Below are 20883 nucleotides of genomic sequence, written 5' to 3' on the forward strand. Positions count from 1 at the left end.
ACAAGTTAACTTAATTCCTTCATGTTGCCCCAAAACAAATCGATTGTGTGGAACCCAGCATCTTTACAGTGATCTTTAAACGCAGATTTCAAATGTTTTTTTTATTTTTATAAATATTTTTTGGGGGGTTTTCACCTTTAATGAACAGGACAATATAGAGTATTGACAGGTAAGGATGGGGAGCAGAGAGAAGAGAAGAATTGGCATAGGACTGCGAGGCGGGAATCAAACTCGGGTCACCGTGAGCACCGGAGTTGCATGTGTCGACACACTAACCACTACACCACTGGCAACGACTCAAATGTTTTTAAGTACAAACTATTTAGCTTTGGTACACACTGATAACTTGTTCACTTCTTAATATTCATAGTCAAATTTACAAACGCTCAAAGAATTATACTTATTTTGCTTATTGTTCTGGTTAATGTTATGCTTTTTTTTTTTTTTTTTAATTGCTTATTTAAAATGATCTGAACTAACAAATTTTAAAAAGTATTTTTTGGGGAACTTGATTGTTTTATTTTCAATCCACTTAAATTTGTCAAATTTTAACAAGTTAACTTAATTCCTTCATGTTGCCGCAACACAAATCGATTGTGTGGAACCCAGCATTTTTACAGTGATCTTTAAATGCAAATTTCAACAGTTTTTTTTTTTTTTTATAAATATTTTTGGGGGGTTTTCACCTTTAATGAACAGGACAATATAGAGTATTGACAGGTAAGGATGGGGAGCAGAGAGAAGGGAAGAATTGGCATAGGACCACGAGGCGGGAATCAAACTCTGGTCACCGTGAGCACCGGAGTAGCATGTTTCGACACACTAACCACTACACCACTGGCGCCGACTCAAAGTTTTTAAGTACAAACTATTTAGCTTTGGCACACACTGATAACTTGTTCGCTTCTTAATACAAACAGTCAAAAAAATATGCTTGTTTTGCTTATTGTTCTGGTTATTGTTATGCTTTTTTGTTTTTTTGTTTTTAAATTACTTATTTAAAATGATCTGAAACAACACATTTTAAAAGCATTTTTTGGGAAACTTGATTGTTTTATGTTCAATCCACTTAAATTTGTCATATTTTAACAAGTTAACTTAATTCCTTCATGTTGCCCCAACACAAATCGATTATATAATAACTGTAAAAACACATGACTTTCAAGTGTATACATTTTAATAAAAAAATTCCTCTAAATATTATTAATTTAATCTAAAGTACAGATGTACCAGCATTTTGGTTTTGGTTCTAACTAATACCCATAAATAAAACACTTTATTTTTAGATGCATACTCATGATTACTGATTTGGTTGTGAATAAATAAGCATGAATTATTCCTCCAAATGTACCAACACTTACCTGTAAACGTACTTTATTTTCAAGTGCATACTTACAATTACTTATGATTATGAGTATGTTTCCTCAAAAGTGAAGATGCAATGAAGTACCAATACATTTGTGTTAGTATTCAAAATAGCTTTAAAAAGTACTTCATAGTTTAAGTGCATTCTCATAATTAAAGGGGAATTCATTTATTTATTTATAGTTTGCATAAAAAATAGTTACAAAATTGTATATAAAGATGCATTGATGAATAGAGACATTTAATTTCCCCCCCCCAAAACGATAAAAAAAATACTTGATTACAGAGTTCATACTCATAATTACTTTGTGGTATGTGTAAATTATATGTTTCCTCCAATGAAGATGCAGTTATTACTCATAGGTTTGTTTATACATTGTGCATCCAAAATGCATGAATTGAACAATTTTAGTTGTTAACAAAGAAACAAAACAAATGCATTGTTTACTCTGTCAGTCTTAATTTCTAAATACAGAGTTCAGTATGAGGTCGTAATGGTGTCCTTGTGGCTGTGTGTTAGCACATAACTTCATGTGTGAGCTCCTGACCAACACATTACTACAATCCACTGTGATTTAAAACAGCAGTGCAGCATTTCTGTCAAACTACCCACACAAACTACACTCGAAAAATTATACTACTTATTTAAAATGAGCTAAATCAACTCAATTAAAAATTTGTTTTTTTTTTTTTGGGGGGGGGGGGGGGGGTGTTGTACTTAATTGTTCCATGTTCAATCCACTCAAATTTGTAAAGATAACTTAATAAATTTGTAGTGAAATTGTGTGGAACCCAGCATTTTCATAGCGCAGAACTGCTAAAAGAATAGTTGTTTTCGAACAGGTTTCCTTCCTTTTTGGGTTAAACAACAGGTAGCAAACTCTTGAATGCTTTTTATTGAGTATTTCAAAATCAAAATGACCTACAACAGCTTTAAAGTGATTTTTTTCCAGCCGTTGGAGGAGGTCCTTGGGAATTTACACATTAAATTACAGCATAAACAGCAGTGCAGCATTTCTGTGAAACTAGCCACACAATCTGCACTCAAAAAATCTGTTTTTTTTTTTTTTTGCTGCTTGTTCAAACTATTTATTTAAAATGAGCTGAATCAACTCAATTATTCTGTTTTTTTTGGGACAACTTAATTGTTTTATGTTCCATACAGTTAAATTTCTAAAGTTAACTTAATAAATTTGTGTTGACACTGTGAGGAACCCAGCATTATTATAGCGTAGAACTGCAAAAAGTGTTGTTTTCGAACAGGTTTCCCTCCTTTTTGGGTTAAGAAATAGGCAGCAAACTCTTGAATGCTTTTCATTGAGTATTTCAAAATCAAAATTACCCACAACATGAAGTCATTTTTTCCAGCTGTTTCTGGGAAACTAGCCACACAATCTGCACTCAAAAAAATGAGTTTTTGATGCTTGCTCTAACTACTTATTTAAAATGAGCTGATTCAATTCAATTATTGTGTTTTTTTTGCGGAGACAACTCAATTGTTTTTGTTCAATGCAGTTACATTTGTAAAAATAACTTAATTTGTGTTGAAATTGTGTGGAACCCAGCATTTTTTACAGTGTAAAATTTCTAAAAGTGTTGATTTCGAAAATGTTTCCCTTTTTGGGGGGTTAAAAAACCGGCAACAAACTCTGAAATGCTTTTCATTGAGTATTTCAAAATCAAAATTACCCACAACAGCTTTAAAGTCATTTTTTCCAGCCGTTGGTGGAGGTCCTCAGCAATTTACACATTAAATTACAGTCTGCGCAAAGCAAATACTCTGACGATGACTGATGAAAAGCATACCTAAGCTAATCATTCATTATGTTACTGAGCACACGCTAAATATTTGTGCTGAAACTGAGTCTGGGTGTTTCAGTTCCACTTACATTTACATAAGTGAGAATGCAGAATCTATTTAAATTCACCATGACCCCATTTACGTTATTAATGCACGTTTGTGGTCTTACTCTGAATGAATTATCAGCGCATGCTAATTTGAAACAAAATAATTATTTCGTGGTATTTCTGCTTTGTTTTATGGTTATTTACATCCTTAGAACAAGATGAATTTACCAGCAAAGCAATATATATAAAAACAAACAATTGCTCTCAGAGAGTCTATTTAAATCTTTTACATTTATGCATGAAACAAGACAAAACAGATGAGATGAAGTAAAATGAACCCAGCTCAACATATATTCTCTTTGTCTTATTATCTTGCACTATTTGCTTATCCAAATGAATTGATTCTGTTTTAAGCATGTGTGGACGTTTTATCCAGATGCCAGAGCTAAAGAAATACCATAACACTTACATTTAAGTTGCAAGTCATGCTATTAAATAAGGCCTTATTATATGACTTTTATGGCTTGTTTCCACTGAGTGGTACGGTACAGTACAGTACAGTTTGGTACACTTTTTTTTTGCATGTTCTCCCCATGTTGGCGTGGGTTTCCTCCATGTGCTCTGGTTTCTCCCACAGCTAAAACACATACACTACTGTATAGAGTGGGTGAATTGAATAAACCAAATTGACCGTAGTGTATGTGTGAATAAGTGTGTATGGATGTTTCCCTGTACTGGTTTGCAGCTGGAACGTCATCTACTGTATAAAACATGTTGGATAAGTTGGCGGTTCCTTCCACTGTGGCAACCCCTGATGAATAAAGGGACTAAGCCAAAGCAAAATGTATGAATATTGTAAATAAGGTTCAATTTCTCACACATTGATTTATTTTACATGACCTCAGTGTGTCATCAGGAGACATGTCTATTTGGCTTTGGAATCAATCGTATTTTTTTTTTTTTATCTAAAAAACCTGCCACCATACACTGCCATTATATGAATCTCCAAGAACCACAGATTCAGCTCAACATCTTCTTTAATGTTCTACTGAAGAAAAAAAGTACATCTTAGATGACTTATGGGTGATTAAATCAACAGGAAATTGTCATTTTTGGGTAAAAAGGGGGCCTATTATGCGCCTTTTTACAAGATGTAAAATAATTATCTTATGTCCCAAGAGTGTGTATGAGAAGTTTCAGCTCAAAATACCACATAAATAATGTTTTCTAACTCTTTGAAACTAACCCCATAAGGCTTTGATTCAAATTGTGGCATTTTTTTTTTTTTGTGACTGTCACTTTAAATTCAAATGAGATTGTGCTCTTTTCAAAAGAGGGCGGAGCCACAAATGCCTATGCATCAGCATAGTGGCAGATTTAAAAACAAATCTAATGAGGAAGAGATTGTCACTAGTGGGCGGGGCTTTCCCCCTCTGATGACACGTACAAAGGGAGAATGTCAATCAAAGTGTTTTTGCAGACTGTTTTGATCAAGAGTGATTATAAACGAACATAATTAATAAATGTTTACCATTTGAAGCTGGTTATATTTACTTACTGTTGCCACAAAAAACTGTGTTTAAACCTCTTATAAAAGTGATTTCTGCATAATAAGTCCCCTTTAAAATATTAACTGTATATTAGTACTTATAAATAACATACTCATTTTACATCCCTAATCCTATACGATATCTAAAACCCAACTACTACCATACTAACTATTAACAAGCAGCTAATTAAGCAAATAGTCTTCATTTAATGGTGACTTCATATTTAAGATGACCTAAAATAAAGTGTAACCATAAATACTCAAATTTAAAAGCTTTATAGCGCATGTGCAAGTGTGTTTTCCTATGTTAGTGTTGTTGTAGTGTGTTACCTGTACAGGGCGTGAGGGAGGAGTGCTAATAAGCGGCGCGGGACCCATGGCTGAGGCTGCAGTCAAACTTCGCTCTCTCTCCTCCTGGTAAATGCGATCTCGCTCGGCTTCTGGTAACTGCAGGAAGTTTTGCATCGCTCGCAGGTTGACCAGAAGAGACTGAGATGCCGTTTTGGGGTCTTCCTCTTTCCTAAGGATCTCAGAGAGAAGACCCTGGAAGAAAAACATAATAGATAGAGAATAAAAATGAATGCAGTGTGCTTTCAGAAAAGAGAAGTTGGTTCAAGTGCAACAATGGACCCTTTTCACAAGCCTGTTATGAGGCATTTAACGGTCACCAGCATCTTAAATCCTTAAAAGTTTTTAATATTTTGATTATTTTAAAAACGTATGAACATTTATATGTATTTTTGAATGTAATACATCATCTTTGTTTCAAATTACGAAAATAATTACAGCTTGTGCGAGGTGTTTCTAATGCCGCATCTATGGGACAGGACAGTACAGCTGATGTTATTCCCTCCTCTTGCTGATGTCATCTGTCTCACACATTTTTATTTTCCTTGTGATAACACCATTGAGGAGTTTTTCTTTTATTATTTGAGCAAACAGGATTGTAAATAAATATTTGTTCTACTCTCCAATTCACTGCATTCTAAGTTTTCCCAACTATGACGACTTCTGCTACTGAGAAACCCGGAAATGTGAAAAGGGTCAATTAAAACTTTCTAACCAATCCATATGTGACAAGCCACACCCACAATACACTAAACATCCATTAAGAATGAAGATTTGAGTTATTAGTGCAGCCTATAATTTAATCTATATTATGGCTTTACCGATAAAAACATGACAAAATAAAATGATTTAATAAATAATAATAATAATAAAATAGTGGGTAGCACGATCGCCTCACAGCAAGAAGGTCGCTGGTTTGAGCCTCGACTGGATCAATTGGCTTTTTTTTTTGTACTGTGGGGAAAACCAGAGCACTCAGAGAAAACCCACGCCAACACGGGGAGAACTCCACGCAAAAATGCCAACTGACCCAGCTGGGAATCGAACCAGCGACCTTCTTGCTGTGAGGCGACAGTGATAAACACTGAGCCACCGTGCCACCCATAATATGATATGATAATATGATATTATAATATGATAATATAATATAATATAATATAATATAATATAATATAATATAATATAATATAATAAAATATAATAATATTAGATAATATAACAAAATATAATAAAATAAAACATAATATAATATTTATATAATATAATATAATATAATATAATATAATATAATATAATATAATATAATATAATATAATATAATATAAAACAATATAAATTTCAGGAACAGTTCTGTCCACCATCAATTCTCTCATATTTTGAAATGATCAATCATGTTACTGTGTTTCATTTAATTTGAGTGGTTAAAAGTGCTGCTAATAATTTAGATTTGATGCTTTCACCAAGCCTCGCTAAATTAAATTACACAGTAACGTCATTAATCATTTCAAAGATGGAGAAAACTGAAAGTTGACAGAACTATTCTGACAGTTTCAATCTACTAGAACTTCTATGTGAAGCTGCTTTGACACAATCTACATTGTAAAAGTGCTATGGAAATAAAGATGAATTGAACGGAATTGAATTGTGCAGTGGGTAGTATTGCCACACAGCAACAAAGTCACTGGTTCGAGTCACGGCTGGGTCAGTTGGCATTTCTGTGTGGAGTTTGCATGTTGTTGCCGTGTACGTGTGGGTTTCTTCCGGGTGCTCCGAAGACATGGTATAAGAATATGAATTGGGTAGGCTAAATTGTCTGTAGTGTATATGTGTGAATGAATGTCTATGGGTGTTTCCCAGTGATGGGTTGCAGCTGGAAGGGCATCCGTTGCATAAAACATATGCTGAATAAATTGGCGGTTCATTCCACTGTGGCGACCCCAGATTAATAAAGGGACTAAGCCGAAAATAAAATAAAATGAATGAATGAACTGTATTATTCCTATTTTTTGGTACAAACAGCATGTTTAAAAGCTTGCATAGTTTATTCAACACGAAAGCATTGCATTATTTGGTCAAATATGGTGCTTTTTAATGCTATACAATCCAAATAAATGCTCTTTTTTAAATTAAAAGTGATTTAATTCTGATAAAATCACCTTTAAAATAATAACTTAATATTAGTACTTATAAGTAATGTATAAGCAATCCCTAATCCAATATCCAAAACCCAACTACCAACTTACTTACTATTAACAAGCAGCTATAGGTGAATTGATTGAACTAAATTGGCCATAGGGTGTGTGAATGAGTGTGTATGGGTGTTTCCCAGTACTAGGTTGCGGCTGGAAGGGTATCTGCAGCGTAAAACACATGCCAAAATAGTTGGCGGTTCATTCCCCTGTGGCGATCCCTGATAATTAAGAGACTAAGCCGAAGGAAAGTGAATGAAACATGAAAACAGTGTACTAGCAGATGGCAACAGTTGCTAAGGCAGGATTGGACATTAACACTTCTAAGTAGCGGCTCAATTACCATCAGGCACAATCGAGATTTGCAAAGTGTGATTAAGACCTCATAAAATCTAAAAAGAAAGGCCACCAAGCCCGCATAAACACTCTGACTCCGATACGCCACAACATGCCACCGCAAGCATCCATCATTCACACACGGGGAGGAATGTAAAATAAATATTTAGGGGCTCTGTGGAAACAAAAGCAACGGCACGTTGCGAATTCTTCACACTGCAACTAAATGCCAATTTGCGCAAACATGCCTGTCGTGAATTCCTACAGATTCCTATCATGGCAATGGGAGGTTTTATGCGGAGGATGGCGAGGCATATGATCTGCCCACTGTCTCCAAAACTCGCCCACCCTCCACTGCTGGCATTCGGCCAGGTGACTCTCTCTTTGTCTCACCTGATCACTGCAGACAGTTGTCAAGGCTTTCAGGTAGAATGGAGGGCTGGGACTGTGCCATTAACAACTAACGTGAAACCACTATAATGTTTAGTGGGTCTGACTACCGTGTTTGATTGGTGTATTGGTCAAGTATTGATACCGGGTCAATGTATTAGGTGTTTTTTTATAACATGGTGTACATATCCTAATAGAGATGGTATATATGCTGAAAACCTGTTTAAATGAATCAAAGACAACAATCAGAATACCTTATTATTTGTTAATTGGTTTATTTATTTATTTATTTATGGGTTTGTTTGTTCATTTATTTATTTATTTATTTGTTTGTTTAATATTTATTTTTATTTATTTAAATATCTGTGTTATTTATTTATTTATTGGTTCGTTTGTTCATGCATTTATTTATTTATTTTATTATTATTATTATTTTTCCCAGATTTAATAATAATAATAATAATAATAACAATAATAATAATAATAATAATTTATTTATAATACACTTTTTTAAAACCCAAAGTGCTACAACAATATAAAGAATAAGAACATGCTAATATATATATATATATATATATATATATATATATATATATATATATATATATATATATATATATATATATATAAATATATATATATATATATATATATATATATATAAGGATTCAACATAGAAAATATTAATTTAGAAACACATCAGAATGATCAAAAATCTAAAAATGCAATAATAAAAACATGAGATGCATCCAAAAAGATGGATGTATATACCTGTCTGTGACACAAAAAAACAGTATTATTATAAAATATTTAATTAATAATAATGTTTTTCCTATTCATCAAAAATGCTGTCAATCTGAAACCATTTCAACATGCCCTTGTTTTGGGGTTTGTTTTCATAAAAAAAACACAGTCATATTAATATTATCCAGGTTCTTCTAGCTTTACAATGGCAGTGAATGGTGCCCGAGAATTTGACACTCCAAACATTGCATCAATCCTTTATAAAAGTAATCCAAACAACTTCAGTGGCTTAATGAATTCCTTCTGAAGTAAATGAATGAGTTTTTATAGCCCAAATATCCACATTTTTATGATCACGTGACACTGATATTTGTAGTAAAATGATAAAGAGGTGCTAAAGATGCACACTGAACCCATCTTACGAGTATATGCCCTTGTTTTTGTGTTTGTTTTTATAAATACACAGTCATATTAATAATATGCTGGTTCCTCTTTGCTTTATAAATGGCAGTGAATGGTGCCCGAGATTTTGACACTTCAAAAAGTGCATCAATCCTTCATTAAAGTAATCCAAACAACTTTAGTGGGTTAATGAATGCCTTCTGAAGTGAACTGATGAGTTTTTATAGCACAAATATCCATATTTTTATGATCATGTGACACTGATATGTGTAATAAATATTCTATAAGCATCAACTCCAATTATATAACATTTACTTTTACGTTGCAAATCAAAAACTGCATAAATGCCTAAATATAAACAAACAAAACCATGTGTGTGTGTGTGTGTGTGTGTGTGTGTGTGAATCTAAAGATGTAAGCCAGTGTTATACAGTGTTTCATTGAACGGTGAGATGCAGTTTCGCTCCTAAAGTTACTCTCTTACACTTTGGCCTGATTTCGTGCACCATTACCCTCCTAGTGTTGATCCCAAAACAAAAGCTGATAAACCATCTTAACCGGAGCATACCGTTGACACTATATTAGCAAGCCATGGTGATTTTTAATGATGTACAGAGCGTGTAGTGGCAGGATTCACACGAACATGTCACAGCTGATGTATGAGGCTGGGCGGAGCGGCAGATATGATTCAGCATTAATAATCGTCAACAAAATCATTTGACAGCCTTCTCTACCAAAACAACACACTTTGTTCTAATAGCTTATGTCATACATAGACAACATCCTAAATGGATCTGGATTGCAATGCAATACATTATAGATTGCATGAAATAGCATCGCATAGGTTAAATGTATATGTCCTGTGTTTTGGAGCAAAGTGCAGCATTGTATTCATTTAAACAAATGCAGCTCGTGATTGGGCATTTTTAACATCTTGGTTTACCGCTCTTGTGAATTTGGGGTGTTTATAAAGTGCATTTAGGAGGGCAGTGTGCACTTAAGCCACCTATTTATAAACCTGTTGCCAGTAAAGAAGTTTTGAGAGCTCCCTGTGCTTTTCAGTGCAAATAAAAGCCTGTGGTTTTGATAGTGCAAACAATGTCAAACTAGGGTGAAGGTGCAGTCGTGTTATGTCAAATGTCAGCAGTATTTTATCAAGCAAGCAGTTTTTTGTTGGTCAGTGTGGTGAATTCACTTTTATTGCCCTCACATGAATCTTTAGATTGTGCAGATTTCTAACACAATGACTGGATTTTGCTGAGCAATGGTAAATGACAGCACCTTATAGGAAAATGTCATGAGGGCTGCATGGTCGAATGGCCCACATATGAGGTGAGCTGATTAGAAGTTCAGCGGCAAAAACATTGCTAACACCTCTTTCTTTGCATTGATTGGGATGTATTTATAGATATAGTATAGTATAGTATAGTATAGTATAGTATAGTATAGTATAGTATAGTATAGTATATACGTTTTTAAGATATAGTATTTAAAGAGCGGCCAAAGAGGGTAACAGAAGAGAGAACAAAGCGACCTTACAGTACTGAGTTTGTTGCTTAAGTATATAAAGTGTATATATATATATATATATATATATATATATATATATATATATATATATATATATATATATATATATATATATATATATATATATATATATATATATATATAAGTGTATTTTATGTATTTATTAATTTTTGCTGCTTTTACTTGTACAGTAAATTAAAAATGAAAAGTATCCCACAATCTATTCACTCTGAAGCCATCCTATGTGTATATGCCCTTGATTTTTATTTTATTTTTTTAGAAAAACAATATATACATAATATAAATAATAAAAAAGTAATACATGATACAAAATATTAAAGTTATGTTAAAATATCCTGGTTTTTCTTAGCTTTATAATGGTGGTGGATGATGCCTGAGATTTTGACGCTTCAAAAAGCACGTACATCCTTCATAAAAGTAATCCAAACATCTGAAGTGTGTTAACCTGCTAGCCAGCAATCAATTTTGGGGATTTACACCTACCTAACTTTAATAAATGTCTTCTGAAGTGAAGTAGTTTTTTAAGACAAATATTCCTATTTTATTTCTAGAAACTATTTTTAAATGTCTTCCGATATCTGCCAAATGTTCAAACATAAACATTCAGACATGCATATATTATATATCATTAAAAAAAGAAAATTACATTATTTCATAATGCTTTTATTATTCTATTGAGGTCATATACATCATTTTTATAATGGATAAATGCACTTTTTGAACCTTCAAATACTCGGGTACCATTCACTGCCATTACTAATCTGGGAAGAGACAAGAATTTTTAAACTTACTCTTATTCTGCAGAAATGTGTTGAAGAAATGCATAAATACTTAGGACATGTCAGGAGTGAGTAAATTATGATGTGATTATTCTTTTTGGTTGAACTATACCTTTAAGACTGATTCCTCTATAGTCTAATTAAAGAGTGAATGGATCAAAAACATTTATCAAAATTGTTCTAAGACAAGAATAGTTACGTTAAATAGTTTTGAAGTGGTAATAGTGGTGCACTTGATGCACTTTAAAATGTTGGTTATGTACATACACTTCAAATTATTTTCTTATTTTCTTGCTTTTGATTACTTTAATTGGCCTCATCCTGTGCGTAAGTTGCTTTGGATAAAAGGATTGGATGAATGTAAGAAGCTAATAACATGACAATTATTTTGGAATTAAATTTTTGGGTCACACTTTACAATAAGGCTCATTAGTTAATGCTAATTAATGCATTTACTAACATGAACAAACAATGAACAATACATTTACTACTGTATTAGCTCATGCTAGTTAATGTTAGTTCATGAAAATACAGTTGTTCATTGTTAGTTCATGTTAACTCATGGTGCATTAACTAATGTTAACAAGCATGGACTTGGATGTTAATAATGCGTTAGTAAATGTTCAATTATGATTAATAAATGCTGTACATGTGTTGTTCATTATCAGTTTATGTTAGTAAATGCATTAACTAATGAATCTTATTGTAAAGTGTTACCAATTTTTTAATTAGATTTTGTTCTTTGAATATTGGACATTTAAGACAACACATTTTTAAGGCAGATATTTATAGACGTTTATGTCCAAACTAGAGATTTTGTTGTTGTTGTTCTGAAATTTTAGACAGCAGATATCCAGTTTGTACAAATATGGTTTCAAGTTTTCAACATAAAGGAGAAATTTGATGCATCAAACTCAATATTCTAAAATTCACAATGCAGTAATTTGTATTGCGTAGAAAGTAGGTCAGAGGTCATCCACAGGAAACACAGGGATACGGTTAACAATGTGTTTTGTATTGGTTTTTCAAAATCCTTATTTTTAATTATTTCTAAAAATATAAAGTTTAAGTCAAAATATTAACCCTCCTAAGAAATTGCAATCTTTTAAAATATTTCCCAAGTGCTGCTTAAGATTTTTGAACACTTTTTTTTTTTAAGCATACAGTAATAGTTTTAATAACTTTGACGACAGTACATAATATTTTACTAGTCATTTTGCAAAATACTAGTATTCAGCTTAAAGTACAATAAAAAAACAAAATAACAATTAATAACAATTAATAACAAAAAAAGATGAATTATGTGAACTGGACAATTTAGGATAACTAGTCAAGTCATTGGATAACAGTGCCCAGCAGACACACAACATCATAGGACATTAGCATTAGGTTAGATTGAGGTTGTGACGACTGGTGACCAAAATTCAATGTCTAGTCAGCATGTAAGGACAACGTTACTTTGACATCCAATAACGACATCAAATTACGTTGAAATATTTGGTTGATTTTAGGTTGAGTTGGAAAGTGACCAAAACCCAACATCTGATAGATGTCATAGAGAAGATGTCCACACAACTTCAAGGTGTAACATGATTAGACGTTGATATTTGATTGATCTCGGGTTGATTTTAGGTTGGACATTAGACATTAATGTCGGCCTGACGTCAGGTTCTGATGTCAACCTGATTTTCATTTCCAATCAAAACTCAAAGTCCCCACGACGTTGGGGTATGTTGGGGTACAACGTCAATATGATGTCAAGTTGACATCCTGTGCCTGCAGGGTGGTTTGATTTGAAGCCAATCAGGGGGGTAATAAAGTTGACTTTATTAATGATAATAATAATAATAATAATAATAATAATAATAATAAAATTATTATTGTTATTACTATTATTATTATTTTAATTATTATTACTATTACAGATTTTTTAAATGCTTTTATTACAGCTAAACTAAGTGAAGTTTCATAAACTAATTTCAAGAGGAGCACGTGATATGATTAAGCACGACTGGCCGCTCATCTGTAATTAGTAATAATCCAATCAAAGTGATCCTAGTTTACAATAAATGGATCATTTTCTCCCTCTATCTACTCTCTCGCTCTATCATCGTGTTAGAAGAATCCCCCCTTCCACCCCATCTCCTCCTTTTCCTCCCATTTCTAAAGGGGGGGGGGCTCTCGAGAACTACCTGATCTCGCATCTCCTGATATGCTTATTGACCGGGCGGGAGCCCTGGGCTCAAATATCTCCGAGCTCAGGGTTCTCTCCCTGGGACAGCATGCCAAACCTGCTTTAAATGCTAAGCATATCTAAGTGGGAACTCTTGAATACTAATATGACTTTCTCCAAAAGAAAAAAATATTAAAGGAAATACTGTCAAAATGTCCTCTCTGGTAAACACCACATGGGAAGTATTTTGAAAAGGAATACAAACTTCACAGCACAGCTAATAATTTTGACTTCAACTTTAAGTGCATTCTGCTGAAGAACACTGAATAAAAGTCAGATATGCTATCAATATTTCTACTACATCAGTGCTTCCCAATCATGTTCCTGGAGGCACACCAACAGTACATATTTTGGATGTATTACCCCATTAACTTCAGGCTTTAGAGTCTCTTATTGTGTCCTGATGAGTTGATTTAGTCGTGTTTAATTAGTAAGAGGTTAAATATGTGTACTGTTGGTGTGTCTTCAGGAACAGGCTTGGGAAACATGGTTCTACATCTCTAACAGTGTACCTGTGTCCTGTTGAAGGCCACGCGTGCGAACACGGCCTGTGAGATTCCTGCCCTCTTCAGCTCGTCTCTCACCCACTGGTAGATGTCGGCGGACACCTCTGCGTTGGAGGACACCTGCGCCTCCAGCGGTTTGTTGAGCGCACGGTTGACCGGCGGGTGGTTCAGGTACTGCTGGCTCAGAGACTGCTGAGCCAGGAGACGGTTGACTGCGTACTGCTGGTTGAGGATCTGGGCCATGACAATCTGCTGGTTCACCAGTTGAGGGCTGATGGGGGTGGACACCAGGCCCGGGTGCAGGCCGGGCAGCTGCGCTCGGCCAGGGGCTTGACTGGTGTGGGATACGGGCAGGGGGGACGGGGCCTGCTCCGCAGTGCTGCCCGGGATGGGCTGCTGGCTGAAGCTGAGGTGATTGGTTCCCGGTGGAGAAAGATCTGACAGACCGTCCATCTCAGCTACAGAGGGACACAAAGATGATGGAGAACGTCAATCAAAAGAGTTCAGATGGGTTTAAATGACCATCACAATTACAGAATCAGATTCTATATTGCCTTTTTATTGTAATACTAGTATTAAGGTACACTTTTGAACCATACAGGCGGACATTAGTGTCTTTAGGGCACACTTTTGTACAGTTAAGGTTCACTTGTGTACCTTGTAGGGCAATGTGAGGTTCACATTTGTACTATTTAGGTATTAATATGCACACTACCTGACAAATGGCTTGTCGCCTATCCAAGTTTTAGGAGCAACGAATAATAACATGACTTCTAGTTGATCGTTTGGTATCAGAAGTGGCTTATGTAAAAGGCAAAGACCTCTAGATTAAGCTTATTTTACTAAAATAAAAGATGATCATGCCTTGATTTTGAATGATTTCATTAGGACAGTAGACAGCTTAGACAAAAGTCTTGTCAAGTAACAGAAATAATGTACAGTATAGAGTTTAAAGTCATGGCGCATCATGCTCTATCTTACAACAAACATGCTCAATAATGTTCATGTCTGGTGACTGGGTTGGCCAATACTGGAGTACCTCGACCTTCTTTGCTTTCAAGAACTTTGATGTGGGGGCTGAAGTATGAGAAGGACACGCCCATACTGTACCCCAAACCATAATTTTTCCTTCACCAAACTTGACTGATTTCACTGAGAATTTTGGCTCCATGCGGGTTCCAGTAGGTATTCTGCAGTATTTGTGGTGATTGGGATGCAGTTCAACAGATAATTTATCATCAAAAATTTTCCTTCTACCACTTTTCTAAATGATCAACTAGACTATTATTTGTTGCTCTTACAACTGAGATCCACGACGAGACTTTTGTCAGGTACTATACCTTTAGGGACCTTGTAGGAACCAAAATTTACCTTTTGAAAAGCTATCGCCCCAGTAACAGATTTTGTACCTTTATTTCTAGGAGTGCATGAAGGAAACAATCCAACAAATATACTTCTAAAAATTTGTTTGACAATAATAAATGGAAAAATCTTAGTGTCCTTATAAATGCATCAAATGCAAAAAAAACTATTCCATTTTTTTTTAATTAGCAAGCTTTTGTTGACAAATTTTAAAATGTCCTCGTTCTAGAATCTACCTTCACTGTAAAAATACATCTAATGTTCTGAACACACTCATTTATTTAAAACTTTAATATCACTATAAACATGAACAAATTCAATTAGTGGCATGTAGAGCAGGCGTTTCTCTATTTAGTTAACATTGTTTCAGGTAATTATTGATGTAAACAGTCATTAATAGAGAACACGGCGAGTGCTTTTCTCTTTTTCTCATCAATGTGGTGTTGATTGAATCATTATAATAACCACAAAACAGAAAGCAGCCGGTTTATTAGGTCTAATGTGAGAAAAGGTATTTTAAAACAAATATATATTCACAAACTAACAATGTTTCCATAAATACCTTATAAAAGGAGTATTCAATTTATTATTTTCAAAAACAAACAAATTACACTGCATTATGTATTAATGTAGAAAATCTGTATTTTTTAAGAACAAATATTTAATTAGACAATTGTGTATAAAATAAAAAATTATATATATATATATATATATATATATATATATATATATATATATATATATATATATATATATATATATATATATATATATATATATATATATATATACAGTGCATCCGGAAAGTATTCATAGCGCTTAACTTTTTCCACATTTTTGTATGTTACAGCCTTGGTATGGTATTTGAATTTTTCTGGTTTTTTATTTTAAACAAATTTGCAGCAATTTAAAAAAATCTTTTTTTTTTTTTTTTTGGAATAATATTGACCTTAAATTGGTTTTTAAAAATTGAACTAAAAACTGCTTTGATACAAGCCAAAATAATACAAAAAATATTTCAGAAGAAATATTTTCCAGAAGAAAAAAATATTAAATTAATATTAGGCAATACAGTGAAAAATATATATATAATTATTCTTATAAAAACTGAACTGGACAACCGATCATGCTAACATTTGCAAAGAAAATAAATTGCCCTATCCTTTCTCTATGTTGACCAAAAAGTTAATCTATGTAAGACGCAACACACTTCATTAACAAGCAAAACATGACCTGAAGTCAAAAAGCAAAAGTTTGGAGCTAAATGATGCTAATCGAGGCCTTTTTTAGCCTGCCATTACAACAGTAACCCAGTACAACCTCTCTAATATAATGGGGCACAGTGTGTGACCTGTATCTGCATAAATTGGCAGCACCAGGAATTAGTTTATAATGTCCATGGCCAAATCATGTGAGCAATAACAACAAGGCTGTGTGGGCGCGCAGTGCTGAAGCAGCGAGCTGGATGTCTTTGCATGCACACAGAGCCGGAGAGACGTATACTTGAATCGTCCTTTATGTTCTTAATTCTAAAACAAGGTACACAAGCTGGCTAATATGAAATTTTGGGAAAGTCTAAATATAACCGGAGCGTGTTGCCCAGAGCACGGCCTTTTAAAATGGCTTTCAGCAGACTGAGGAGTAATCAACCTATTTCATACTGTTTACAGCTTGTAAATGATGTTTAATCGACATTTGCTCATCATTTACTCACTCTCGAGTGGTTCTGTAACTTTGAGTGTCCTTTTTGCTGTTGAACACAAAAGAAGATATTTTGAAGAATGTTGGAGACCTGTAACCCCTGACTTCCATAAAAGGAAAAACATATTATGGAAGTCAGTGGTTACAGGTTTCTGACATTCTTCAAAATAATTTATATTAGAAGATATTTAGAAGAATGTTTGAAATTTGTATCCATTGTCTTCCATAGTAGGAGAAACAAATACTATGGAAGTCAATGGTTACAGGATTCTAACATCATACTATCTTTTATTCTGCCATTTGATGAATGGCAGAAACCTGTAACCATTGACTTCCATAGAAGGAAAAACAAATCCTATGGAACTTAATGGTTACAGGTTTCTGACATCCATCAAAATAATGTATATTAGAAGATGTTTTGAAGAATGTTGGAAATCTGTAACCATTAACTTTCATAGTAGGAAAAACATACTTTGGAAGTGAGCGGTTATAGGTTTCTGACATTCTTTAAAATAATTAATATTAGAAGATATTCTGAAGAATGTTGGAAATCTGTAACTATTGACTTTCATAGTAGAAGAAACAAATACTATGGAAGTCAATGGTTACAGGTTTTTGACATCCATCAAAATAATTTATATTAGAAGATATTCTGAAGAATGTTGGAAATTTGTAACCATTGTTTTCCATAGAAGGAGAAACAAATACTATGAAGGTTAGTGGTTACAGGTATCTGACGTTCTGTAAAATAATTTATATTAGAAGGTATTTTGAACAATGTTGGAAATTAGTAATCACTGACTTCTATAGTATATATATATATATATATATATATATATATATATATATATATATATATATATATATATATTTATATATATATATATATTTTTTTTTTCTTTTTTTTTTTTTTTTACTATTTAGGTCAATGGTTACAGGTTTCTGATGTTCTTCAATTTATATTGGAAGATATTTTAAAGAATGTTTGAAACATGTAACCATTGACTTTCATAGTATGAAAAACATACTTTGAAATTGAGTGGTTATAGGTTTCTGAGATTTTTCAAAATAATTAATATTAGAAGATATTTTGAAGAATGTTGTAAATCTGTAACCATTGTCTTCCATAGTTAAAGAAATAAATACTATAAAGGTCAATGGTTACAGGTATCTGTCGTTTTTTAAAATTATTTTTATTAGAAGATATTTTGTAGAACGTTAGAAATTTGTAAGCAGTGATTTCAATAGAATTTGTTTTTTCTACTATGTAAGTCGATGGTTACAGGTTTCTGGCATTCTTCAAAATAATTCGTTTTTGTGTTCAACAGAAAATAGAAGATCAAACAGGTTTGTAAAAAAATAAAGGTTAAATAAACAAGACAGAAATTTGGGTTTTAAGTGAACTATCCCTTTAAGTATGCACTACACTGTAAAAAAATGCTAGGTTCTACACAATTCCATCATGTTGTTCCAACTCAAATCAATTAAGTTATAATTAGGTGGATTGAACAAAAAAAAAACAATAAAGTTATCTCTTAAAAATCCTCAAGAATTGTGATTATTCAGCTCATTTTAAATAAGTAATTTGAAGAAGCAGTAAACAGAATTTTGTGTGTACGTTTAGTGTGTTTTTTAAATTATTTTTCAACATAAATGTAAATTCATGAACAACGACAAAAAGAAAGTGTCATTTAGTCTTGAACAACCGGTAAACTTACAAAAAAGATTCGTTTAAAAAAAGATATAAAACAAGAAACAATGCCCGTCACCTACTAACGCACAATCTACCGGATTTTATGGAGCGCACAAATAAAAAAAGCATCATGGCAAATCATCAAAATATAAATATTTCAACAGGAAGATAAAAACCAGATTAAGCGCATGGAAACTCTCCAGAGATACGCACAATAAGCACAAGGACGCAAACATGTGTCTTAACTGACAGCGAGCACAAAGCCGCGGCTGTTCTTTTCAATATCAGCCGAAAGTGAGAAGCAAAGAAAAAAAACAAACAACAAAAAATTGGGTAATAATCAAAGCTCTCCCGTAATCCCCCCTCATTCCTGTGCTCTGATGTTACGCTGTGCCTCTCAGTTGTCTTTTTGCTGTTGAAAACTGCTGGGGGGCACGCGCTTTTCCATGCAAATTGAAAAAGGTTGGAAGAAAAGCGTTCGCATGCAGGCCCTGTTTGCAGCCGCACAGACAGAGAACCAGAGTCCCTCCTGTGGAATTCGCCACAAAGCAGGCTGGGATTAAGAGCACAATGGGACAGAGAATGTGGGGCTGAGGGGAGGGAGGTAAAAAAGCCCACGGCGCGATCTCCAGCCCGAATGCGTCTGAATGAGAGCTGCTGCGCTGGAGACGTCTGGCCACACTCCGCAACACTGACCGCATGCATTCAAGACATGCACTTTTACTTTAGGAGTGTTCCCTGGGAGTTTAACCCATAAAGCGGATGCAGTTGTGCATGCTTGTGGTCTATATGAGATCTCCATGCATTAATCTCTTTTCATTGTCAGTATGTGAATCGCTTAATTTGTTTTAAATGAGACTTTATTGTGTACTGATTTTTATGCATGCGTACATTATATTTTCTACATTTATATTTAGTTATATTTAGTTATTAAGGAGTGATTTTTATTTATATTTAGATTAGATGGACTGATTTTATTTATATTTATTTATATTTAGTTAATATGAACTACATTTTTATTTATATTTATTTAGATTTAGATTTTATGGACTCATTTTTTTTTATTTAGTTATATTAAATTATATGGACAGATTTTTATTTTTACTTAGTTATATTTAGATTATATGGACTGATTCTATTTATATTTATTTATATTTAGTTAATATGAACTGATTTTTATTTATATTTATTTATATTTAGATTTTATGGACTGATTTTTTTTTTATTTAGTTATATTAAATTATATGGACAGATTTTTATTTTTACTTAGTTATATTTAGATTATATGGACTGATTCTATTTATATTTATTTATATTTAGTTAATATGAACTGATTTTTATTTATATTTATTTATATTTAGATTTTATGGACTGATTTTTTTTTTATTTAGTTATATTTAAATTATGTGGACAGATTTTTTTTATTTAGTTATATTTAAATTATGTGGACAGATTTTTTTTTTAGTTATATTTAGATTATATGGACTGATTTTATTTATATGTATTTATATTTAGTTATTATGAACTGATTTTTATTTATATTTATTTATATTTAGATTTTATGGACTGATTTTTATTTATTTAGTTGTATTTAAATTATATGGACTGATTTTATTCATATTTAGTTATATTTAGTTAATATTGACAGATTTTTATTTATATTTATTTATTCAGTGGCGCAGTAGGTAGTGCTGTCGCCTCACAGCAAGAAGGTCACTGGTTCGATCCTCGGCTCAGTTGGCGTTTCTGTGCGGAGTTTGCATAATCTTCCTGCGTTCGCGTGGGTTTCCTCCGGGTGCTCCGGTTTCCCCCACAGTCCAAAGACATGCAGTACAGGTGAATTGGGTAAGCTAAAATTGTCCGTAGTGTATGAGTGTGTCTGTGAAT

General features: G+C 33.1%; 1 protein-coding gene across 34 annotated transcripts in view; it reads right to left on the minus strand.

Moving 5' to 3' along the window:
• Positions 1-20883, minus strand: part of satb1b (SATB homeobox 1b) — a 209358-nt gene that overhangs the window by 56215 nt on the left and 132260 nt on the right. For all 34 annotated transcript variants that reach the window (NM_001423200.1, XM_073925260.1, XM_073925250.1 and 31 more), the window contains 2 exons: positions 14247-14698; positions 5093-5305 (listed from right to left, as the gene is read on the minus strand). In NM_001423200.1, coding sequence (NP_001410129.1) covers positions 5093-5305; positions 14247-14698 — 665 coding nt within the window. The remainder of the gene's footprint in view (positions 1-5092; positions 5306-14246; positions 14699-20883) is intronic.

Source organism: Danio rerio, chromosome 16 (assembly GCF_049306965.1).
Source record: "Danio rerio strain Tuebingen ecotype United States chromosome 16, GRCz12tu, whole genome shotgun sequence".
NCBI classification, from domain to species: Eukaryota; Metazoa; Chordata; class Actinopteri; order Cypriniformes; family Danionidae; genus Danio; species Danio rerio.